We start from the raw sequence: 11,102 nt of genomic DNA, 5'->3' as shown, positions 1-11,102 counted from the left end.
AGGCCATAGCCCCACCCATTTCCGCCCCGAGGCCCCGCCCGCACTCCCCCCTACCCTGAAGACGGCAGGGGCTCACTCAGCTCCAGCCGGTGGACTGGAACTCAGGCCCACACGTGGCCAGAGGCAGCCCGGGGCTCGGGCCAGCCCAGGGGCCAGTGGCCTGGATGGCATTGGGGGGGGGGCCGGTAGCTCAGCCCGGCACTGGGGCCAGCATTGGAGGGTGCGGCCGGCATAGCTGGGGAGGGCGCAGGGGAGAGTCCTCGGGGCTCCTCCAGCCGCATGGGTGGGGGGGTCTTCGGGGATCCTCTGGCTGTGCAGGGGGTGGGTCCTGGGGCGGACGGGGCGAGGCTGGCGGGCCAGCCTCCCCGAAGGAGGGGTTCACCCACCACCCAGGGTTAGAGGCACCTACTTGACGTAATCCCTTCAGACGCAGTATCACTAGACGTGCTTCATTACAATACTGTTTCTCTGTCCCTGGCAGGGGGGGGAGACAACATGGAATAGCATCACAGCCGGCGCACCATGCCCTCTCCCAACAACACCGACCTCAGCCTTTCCTCCTTCGTCTTGGCCGGCACGGCCGGGCTGGAAGCTGCCCGTTTCTGGCTGGCGTTCCCTCTGTGCTCCATGTACCTCGTGGCCATTGTAGGCAACGGCGCGGTGGTGTTCATTGTAAAGACGGAGCTGAGCCTCCATGCCCCCATGTACATCTTCCTGTGTATGCTGGCCTCCATCGACCTGGCGCTGTCCACCTGCACCGTGCCCAGAATGCTCTCCCTCCTGTGGTTTGACTGGAGGGAAATCAGCTTCGGCGCCTGCCTGCTCCAGATGTTCCTCATCCACTCCCTGTCTGCTGTCGAGTCCACCGTCCTGCTGGCCATGGCCTGGGATCGGTACATGGCCATATGCCACCCTCTGCAGCACGCGACCATCCTCACCAATCCGGTGATGGCGAAGATAGGCCTGGCTTCTGTGGCTAGGGGTGTGATGTTCTTCCTCCCTTTGCCCTTGCTCATTCTTCGCCTATCGTTCTGCGGCTCCAACGTCCTGTCGCACTCCTATTGTTTGCACCAGGACGTTATGAACCTGGCCTGCACCAGCACCACGGTCAATGTCATCTATGGCTTGACTGCTATCCTCTTGGTGATGGGGCTCGACGCGCTACTGATTGCCTTGTCCTACTTCATGATCATCAAGGCTGTCTACCAGCCCTATAGCAGAGCGATCCCCTGGAAAAGACTTGTCTGCAGCAGTCCATCCATCAGTGGAGCAATTAGAGAACAAAAGAACGGCCATATTGGGTCAGACCAATGGTCCATCTAGCCCAGTGTCCTGTCTTCTGATAGTGGACGAGGCAGATGCTTCAGAGGGAATGAACAGAAAAGGGCAGTTATCAAGTGATCCATCCCCTGTTGTCTGCTCCCAGTTTCTGGCAGGGTTTTAGAGACACCCAGAGCATGGGGCTTCATCCCTGACCATCTTGGGTACTAGCCACTGATGGACCTATCCTCCATGAACTTATCTGATTCTTTTGGCTGTCACAACATCACCTGGCAATGAGTTATACAGGCTGGCTACACATTGCGTTAAGAAATACTTCCTTTTATTTGTTTTAAAAGCTGCTGCCTATTAACTTCATTGGGTGACCCCTGGTTCTTGTGAAGGGGTAAATAAAACTTCCTGATTCACTTTCTCCACACCACTCATGATTTTATAGGCTTATATCGTGTCCCTCCCTTCCAAGCTGGACAGTCCCAGTCTTTTAACTCTCCCCTCATGTGAAGCTGTTCCATATCCCGAATCATTTTTGTTTCCCTTCTCTGTACCTTTTCCAATCGCAATATATATATATATATATTGAGATGTGGCAACCAGAAGTGCATACGGTATTCAAGATGTGGCCGTACAATGGATTTATATAGAGGCAATATGATATTTTCTGTCTTATTATCTATCCCTTTCCTTATGGTTCCTAACATTCTGTTTGGTTTTTGGTTTTTGTGTGTTTGGTTTTTGACCGCTGCAGCACATTAAGAGGATGTTTCCAAAGAACTATTAGTAGTGACTCCAAGATCTCTTTCTTGATTGGTAACAGCTAATTTATACCCCATCATTTTGTATGTATAGCTGGAATTGTTTTCCAATGTTCATTTCTTTTAATTTGTCAACACTGACTTTCATCTGCCATTTTATTGCCCACTCACCCAGTTTTGTGAGGTCCCTTTGTAACCTGCTTAGGACTTTGTCTTGACTGGAAATTTTCAACCTCACTGATTACATCTTTTTCCAGATCATTTATGACTATGTTGAACAGCACTGGTCCCAGTACAGACCCCTGCTATTTACCTCTCTCGATTCTGAAAACTGACCATTTATACCTACTCTTTGTTTCTTATCTTTTAACCAGTTACCAATCCATGAGAGGACCTTCCCTCTTATCCCATGACTGCTTACTTTGCTTAAGAGCCTTTGGTGAGAGACCTGGTCAGAGGGTTTCTGAAAGTCCAAGTACACTATATTCATTGGATCACCTTTGCCTGCATGTACCAGAATCACCTCTGGAGCCTTTTTTAAAATCAGCATCACATTAGCTCTCTGCCAGTCATCTGGTACAGAGGCTGATTTAAGTGATAGGTTACATACCATGGTTAGTAGTTGTGCAATTTGATATTTGAGTTCCTTCAGAACTCTTGGGTAAATTCCATCTGTCTCTGGTGACTTATTACTGTTTAATTTCTCAATTTGCTCCAAAGCCTCTGTGACATTGCACCCCATAATGCTTTATAGAAATATGCATAAATATGCATAAATAAGACATAACTGGAATATGTTTTATGCAAGATAACCTTTGCAAAGATGTGTTACATGGCATATGTTCTACTGCATGTATTCATCTTATTCATATGGGTGTATCATTTTTATATCTGAAGTTATGAGCGTTGGCTCTATGCTTATATTTAAAGTGTTTGCTGTAGAAAGCACCTAAGGCAGATTTGGTCAACATAGTGTGAAGGGGTTATTCAAGTAAATGGATGTACTTGGCTAACAATGGTTCTTGATAGATGCCAATCCACATCTGAGCTTTCCTGGGAATGTCCCTATAGAGAACTAAGTCATGCATAGACATGTGACTAGCCCATCTGACTCCAAAACGCCATCTTGTAACTGTGATTCTACATGGGGGAGAGAGGGGTTTCCACCCCCAAGAGAAAGACTATAAAAAGCCCTGGAAAACCTCTCCATTTTGTCTTCAGCTGGCACAAAAGATACCTTCTCCACCCCAAAGAGATTCCTGAACGAAACTGGAACAAAGGACAGTAACTACAGGGGTGTGAGTGATTGCTGGTTCCAGACTAGGAGAAAATCTAGTCCGTAAAAGAGGCTTGGAACATCTCAGAGGGTGAGATTTACTTGCATTTAGTTTCTTACTGTATTAGGCTTACGCTTGCGTGTTTTATGTTATTTTTCTTGGTAATTCACTTTGTTCTGTCTGCTATTACTTGGAACCACTTAAGTCCTACTTTTTATATTTAATAAAATCACTTTTGTTTATTAATTAACCCAGAGTAAGTGATTAATACCTGGGGGGAGCAAACACCTGTGCATATCTCTCTATCAGTGTTATAGAGGCTGGACAATTTATGAATTAACCCTGTATAAGCTTTATACAGAGTAAAACAGATTTATTTAGGGTTTGGACCCCATTGGGAACTGGGTGTCTGGGTGCTGGAGATAGGTGACCTGCTGAGCAGTGTTTGGTTAAAATCTGCAGCTTTGGGGGCATGGACCAGACCTGTGTTCCAGGAGGCTAGCGTGTCTGTCTGAACAAGGCAGGGTTCTGGAAGTCCCAAGCTGGCAGGGAAAATGGGCTCAGAGGTAATTCCAGCATGTCAGGTGACAATCCTAAGGGGGCCTCTGTGACCAAACCCCTCACAACTGCTTCCTGGAGCAGCTAGTCCTGGAACCCAGAAGGGGAGAGGCAATTCTTGATTTAGTCCTAAATGGAACACAGAATCTGGTCCAAGAGGTGAATAGCTGAAGCACTTGGTAATAGTGATAATAATGTAATTCAATTTAACATCCTTGTAGGGAGGGAAATAGCAACAAAACTCACTGTAGTAACATTTAGGAACAACATAAGAATGAGGAAGCTAATTAGCAGTGAAGTGCCTGCAAGATCCATGCAAATAATTTAAAAACATCATAATAGAGGCTCACACTAAATGTATTCCCTTGTATGGGGAGATTTTGGCAAACTAGTAAAGTGCCTGAAACCACTATTGCTTATTGCTAAAAGCAGCCAAGTCAGCAGGCTGTAAAGTGGCCATGCAGCAGTCTTAGCTTAACCAAGACAGGAGGGGAGGGGGTTTTGGGTACCACAGAAAGGGCAGCTTGACCCCATGTCCTTCCTGATAAGAATTGTGTTGAAATTGCTGATACATGCATAATAGGGGCCTCAAAGCATGTCATTGTATTACTAATGTATAAATATTCAGAAATCTGATGAACAGATGTGGGGACCCACATGAAAGACCCCCTAAACTTATATTCTACCAGCTTAGGTTAAAGACTTCCCCAAGGCACAAATTTCTTCCTTGTCCTTGGATGATATTGCTGCCACCACCAAGTGATTTACACAAAAATTCAGGAAAGGGACACTTGGAGTCCCTATTCCCCCCAAATAGTCCCCCAAGCCCCTTCACCCCCTTTCCTGGGGAGGCTTGAGAATAATAAACCAACCAATTGGTTAACAATGTGAGCACAGACCAAACCCTTTGGTTTTTATGACACTGAAAATCAATCAGGTTCTTAAAAGAAGAAATTTATTGACAAAGAAAAAGTAAAAGAATCACACCTGCAAAATCAGGATGGAAGGTAACTTTGCAGGGCAAATAAAAAGATTTAAAACACAGAAAATTCCCCTCTGGCTCAGCTTCACAATTACAAAAACAGGAATAAAACTACCTCTGTAGAATAGGAAAATTCACAAGCTAAAACAAAAGATAACCTAATGCATTTCCTTGCCTCCCTTANCCCCCCCCCGCAGCTTTAAAAGTATCTTCTTTCCTTATTGGTCCTTTTGATCAGGTGCTGACCAGGTTATTTCAGCTTCTTAACCCCTTACAGGTAAAGCTGCCCAGGAGGGATTTTATGCTACCCTTATCTGTATTATCATGACACGTCACCCCCCGCCCAAGTCACAGATGGTGCTGGACAGCCTGTTCCACACTGACTGTGATTTTTTTCCCTGGAGCTCTAGGAGAAAACAGAGTGACACATGCACCTCTAGCCATAATACTGATTATATAAAACTAACAATAGTTTCCACATTTTAAGGATGATTTTAACCAGTTGATTCTGGGAAACTTTCACAGGAGAGTGCATCAGCAGCTTTGTTAAAAGCCCCTGAAATGTGTTGTATTTCAAAATCAAAATCTTGGAGAGCTAAACTCCACCAAAGAAGTTTTTTGTTATTTTCCTTGACGGTAAGAAGCCACTTCAGCGCAGGATGGACAGTTTGCAGGTGGAAACGCCGTCCCCAAACATATCGGCGTAGCTTTTTCAGAGCACACACAATGGCGTAACATTTCTTTTTTGTGATTGACCAATGGCTTTCCCTCTTAGACAGTTTTTTGCTGAGAAACACGACAAGATGGAATTCTTGATCCAGTCTTTCCTGCATTAAGACTGCTCCCACACCACACTCGGATGCATCTGTGGTTACTAGGAAAGATTTGTAAAAGTCTGAGGCCACCGGTTACCAACCAGTAACTACTTTGTCTGTTCTCCAGGCACCACACTTAAAACTCACTTTAAATCACCACTAGTGTCTCAAAGCAATCAGCTGGGCACATATCCTTGCATCTCCACCACTGTGATGGGTTCCCTCGCGGGGACCCCCTTGGGACTGACACTTGATATGCTGAGATACCACTGAGCCTAACCTCTCTGCCAGCCTGGGCACCCCTTGCCTCTGTCTTGCTGAGTCAGACCCTCCAGGCCTCCTCCAGCACAGACACAGAGATGGGGGAAGGCTCAGTTAAAAGGGACTTGCCTCAGCACCCAACTACACAGCCCCAATGGGACCTGAACCCCAGATAAATCTGTCTGACACTGTATAAAGTTTTATACATTATAAGTTCAGATTGTTCACCCTCTTTCTCGAAGTAAAGAGAGATATACACAGACTGTCCCCCCCGCAATGTAACAATTACTTGCCCTGGGTGTATTAATTAACAAAAGTGATTTTATTAAGTATAAAAGATAGGATTTAAGTAATCATAAGTGGTAACAGACAGAACAAAGTAAGTTACTAAGCAAAATAACCAAACATGAAAAGCTAAGCTTAATACACTAAGAAACTGGTAAGCAGGGGTATCCCCACTGACTCCCTCTTTGTCCTGCTTCACACTCTTATATAGACTTGCCCAAAAGGTGGGAATCTTTGTCTCTTTGTTTAAACTTTCCCCCCACCTCATGAAAAAATATAAAATCCAAGATGCATTCCAGCATCAGGTGACACAGACACATGTCTTTAAAAGGGATCACCAATGCCCCTCCTCCTCACAGGGGTCCCACAGACTTACGGGAAAACAAATCCATTCATAGCCAATTATTTTTGCATAAGAATCATCAAGTTCCTTAATGGCCCTCACTTAGCATAATTACAATAGGACCTTAGATTTATACTTCATATTTCTAACTTCAAATATAAGAATGATTAATGCATACAAATAGGAAGAACACATTCAGCAGATGATAACTTTTTCAATGATCCCTTACATGAGGTATTTTGCATAAAACATATTCCAGTTTTGTCATATTCATATTCATAAGCATATTTCAATAAAGAATATGGAGTGCAACGCAACAGGCACACCTACCTAAAATACCACCATACTGACATAACCCCAATGCATCAGATCAGGGAAACTCCCTGGCTGTTCCCTTGTAAAATGTGGGATATCATGTGAGATGAACTCCAGGTCATTTTGGCCCTGGGAGTAGTGAAGGAATCATACAGTGAGTGGAGAAATTCCATTGTGTTCATTCTAACCCGGGATATCACAACCCGTTTCTGCATCAATTTCTGAAAAGTCAACACAGTATTGAAATTTGATGTTTATCTGATGCAGAGTAGATGAAATATTAGAATAGTTGTGAGCTGCCAGATAGATATCCACTTTAGACTTCACAAAGGGATACTGGCAAATAGCTTTGATACCATAAGCCTGGAAGGAGAAAACCTTTTCCACACCCTTAGGTTTGCATCAGTTAAGGACCACTTCATTTGGCCTTCACAGAGTGGCATTGAGTTTTCAGAGCTAATGCTCTGTATATTACAACTGCCTTGGCAGTATGCAGCGGTATACTGCTACGATCAATTGAAAATGGTTTTTGGTCCCGTGTATGGTGGCAGCATTCCCACACATAGTGCAGATGGCAGTACATTACACACAAAAAATAAACCTAGTGTCAATTGCTAGGTTGAACAGTCTGCAAGATTCAGTTTGCCCTGACAATCTGAGCTCCTGTTATTGGTGAATATTTTCTTCTATCCCGTGGAGGCTCTCAAGCTGTAGTTCTCCAGAGTCAATTTTCTACTCTTCCCGCTGTTCACAGACCTGGGGAATTGTCTGGGAGTCCTGGCCAACCAGAGAGTTCACAGAGACTGTACAGGAGAATCATAAAGGTTCCTGTCCAACACACTGAGTGTCAGACGTGAGATTCATACACTGATTCTCAGGGCTCTGCCTTCCTGTCGCTGTAAGGAGATTTCCTCTCTCTGCTGAGTGGATTTTGGTGAGTTGCCTGTTTCTGCATTAAAGTTAGTGCTGAGGGATCAGGAAGGGTTCCAGGGTTCAAGTTAAGAACCACCTAGGCAGGAATTCACCAAAATGGTGACTTGAACTGTTTAGTATTTAGTAGTAAAAAGCTAAACAGTTCAAGAGATTTACAATGGGAAATACAAATGCATTGGAAGTAGTTTAGACAAATATTTGTTTTTCAGATCAGTTCCTTGTCTCTTACTGTGTCCTTCTATCTGTCTCAGTAGCTTCCTTTTTTGGGCTGTGTGGTTTTTCCTCTGGGTCCCTCAATTTTTCCAGTTCAGGAACTTCACTCCCCTTTTAGAAAGTTCAACCAAAGCCTCCTCAGTGGGTACCAGAGGGTTCACAAGAAGAATGGGTCACACACTGGCCAGATTCTGCTCTCACATTCTGCCTTCAGTGGGTCACTCCAAATTGACACTGACCTTCCTGACAGCAAAATCAGGGCCCATGTGTTTTGGAATCCCCATCTGTCATGATTTTCACAGCTGGTAGCCAAAAGATAAACATTAAGGGTGAAATCTTGGTCATATTCAGATCAACGGCAAACTCCCAACACGGCCCAACAGGAGTTCACCCTAAATCCACATGTAGGGACTTAAATAAATGGCCTGATTTACACTGGCCATGAGCCTCCAGTGACTTAAACTGGAGTCATCCCCTGGCCTCTAAGACCGGGTGAGCTCATTTGGACCAATGCTGAACTGACAGGAGAGTTGCTGAAATCTCACACTCACAGGCTTAGAGGTTCAGAACAATCAGGATAACAATTTTTCTGAGGGGACAGAGGGGTCAGCTCTCTCTTGCCCCTGCATCTCTGGAAAGGACGAGAATCACCAAAAGGCAGTAAAAATAACCAGATGGTGTTGGAAATTTCACCAGGGAGGTCCCAGAATGCACAGTGTGTCTGCGTGTGTATGTGGAAATCCTGGCTTATGTACAGACCAAAGAGGCATATTGAGGCCTCCTGGGGTGGGGTGAGTGTGTTAGACTGTAATGTAATTTCTACCAAACTGCAGCAGAATGTCTCTCACACCTTCCCCATCTGGACCATCCCTCCTCCTGTGAGCAACCCCTCTACAGCCTTGTGGTAATGTCAGCAATTGCCAACACGGAAAAGCAGCTTCAGGAAGGGATGTCTGGGTTTCTAGTGGGCTGCGATATGTTAAAGCTTCATGTCATTTTGAGAAAGAGTTACTCACATTGGCTACTTTTAGTGTCCACGTCCTCTCTCCCTCCCACCGGGTCTGTCCCTCTCTCCTTCCCTGCACAGCCCGAATTGTTGCTGGCACAGACAGACTCTGAGTTTAGCCTAGTCAGTGGAGGTATTGCTGTGAGCTGTCCCTGTGGGATCTGGCACTTGGTTTTGGTCCTGGGTGAGGGGTATCACTGGGGATGGGGACATACACGGAAACGTGGACAACGTTTGGGGTTGTGGGGCAGGCAGGGGGTACCTGGATGGGGGACAGCACTGGTGCCTGTGGGGGAAGAGAGCGGGGTGTACATGGACAGGTGAGCAAACGCTGGGTGTTGTGGGAGTGGGGAGCGGCGTGTACATGGTCAGGCAGGCAGTGCTGTTGAAATTGAATTTTACTTTGTGATTGTTGGTTCAAGGCCAGCACAGGAACCTTTCCTGGCCTTGAATGCGTGTTGGTGGGTCTCAGGGTCTTTCTTCCTTTGCAAGCCACAGAGCTGCAGCTTGGGTGTCACAGCCTTTACTCAGGTTTCAGAGTAGCAGCCGTGTTAGTCTGTATCCGCAAAAAGAACAGGAGTATCTTGTGGCACCTTAGAGACTAACAAATGTATTTGAGCATAAGCTTTTGTGGGCTAAAACCCACTTCATCAGATGCATTCAGTGGAAAATACAGTTGGAAGATATATATATACACAGAGAACATGAAACAATGGGTGTTACTATACACACTATAACAAGAGTGATCAGTTAAGGTGAGCTATTACCAGCAGGAGAGAAAAAAAAACTTTTTGTAGTGGTAATCAAAATGGCCCATTTCCAGCAGTTGACAAGAAGTTGTGAGGAACAGTAGGGGGGAAACTAAACTGGTTTTTGAATGTTATAATTCTTGATGTCTGACTTGTGTCCATTTATTCTTTTACGTAGAGGCTGTCCGGTTTGGCCAATTTACAGGGCAGGGGGCATTGCTGGCACATGATGGCATATATCACATTGAATTATAACATCCAAAAACCAGTTGGAGAACACTTCAATCTCCCTGGTCACTCGATTACAGACCTAAAAGTCACAATCCTCCAACAAAAAAAGCTTTGAATTGGAATTAATTTGCAAACTGGACACCATTAAATTAGGCTTGAATAAAGACTGGGAGTAGATGGGTCACTACACAAAGTAAAACTATTTCCCCATGTTTATTTGTTAGTCTCTAAGGTGCCACAAGTACTCCTTTACTCAGTTTTGTTTCCAATTGTTGTTGTTGTTGTGTAACTTCAGGCATTTCACCGATGAAAAGAACCATTGATCTTTGCTTCTCAGATGGTTCAATCTCCCATTACACTCTGACCCCCATCCATACTCTCCTTCCTTATCCCAGACTGCCCTGATTCCAACAGTACGCTGGACACTAGTGTCTGCTTCATGTCCCCAGTCATTACTGGCTCCCACAACCTCCGAGCTGCCCCACACTCCCTGCATCTCTTCCTCGGCAGGGGGTTAGGTGCCTCCCATCACACCTGCTCCCTTGGCTGCCAGGTAATCAGTGACTATGTCTCACCAATGAGAATCTCAAACACCTCCTGAGGCTTCGGGGACTGCTACACAGGAACAGCTCACAAGCAGAGAAATTTGCATATAGGCTTTCCAAAATATTTATTTTACTGAATGTATTGTAAATGGATAGTCTTGTGTTGTCAGACAGGGAGAACACATTCTTGATCTGCTCTCTACCAGTCATCCCCCTGAAAACTCTCTACCAGCAATTTATAGACTTTTCTCATATCCCTCTAATCAGGGCTGGCTCCAGCATTCCTGTCACCCCAAGCAAAAAAAAAATCCAAAATCGCAATCGGCAGTGGTAATTCAGAAAAAAAAAAGCCGTAATTGCGATTGGCAGTTCGGTGGCAGGTCCTTCACTCCTATAGGGAGTGAGGGACCTGCCGCCGCCGAATTGCCACACGTGCCGCCCCTCTCCCTTGGCCGCCCCAAGCACCTGATTGTTAAGCTGGTGCCTGAAGCCGGCCCTGCCTCTAATTCATCTCCTTTTTAAGATAACAATCCCAGTCTTTTCAACCTCTCTCCAT

At 45.4% G+C, this 11,102-nt stretch overlaps 1 protein-coding gene across 1 annotated transcript; it reads left to right on the top strand.

The window, feature by feature from the left end:
* Positions 1-522: 522 nt before the first annotated feature.
* Positions 523-5,131, top strand: LOC117884369 (olfactory receptor 51E2-like). Its single transcript, XM_034784761.1, has 2 exons — positions 523-1,301; positions 5,128-5,131. The coding sequence occupies exons 1-2, from the start codon at positions 523-525 to the stop codon at positions 5,129-5,131; spliced, it is 783 nt and encodes a 260-aa protein (XP_034640652.1).
* Positions 5,132-11,102: the final 5,971 nt, after the last annotated feature.

Source organism: Trachemys scripta, chromosome 1, assembly GCF_013100865.1.
Source record: "Trachemys scripta elegans isolate TJP31775 chromosome 1, CAS_Tse_1.0, whole genome shotgun sequence".
Taxonomy (NCBI): Eukaryota; Metazoa; Chordata; order Testudines; family Emydidae; genus Trachemys; species Trachemys scripta.
Note: the sequence above shows the minus strand (reverse complement) of the source record. Positions and strands in the feature narration are given on the sequence as shown.

What these genes read in the sequence shown, in the direction of transcription:
- LOC117884369 (XM_034784761.1), top strand. Translation starts at nt 523, where the DNA reads ATGCCCTCTCCCAACAACACCGACCTCAGCCTTTCCTCCTTCGTCTTG.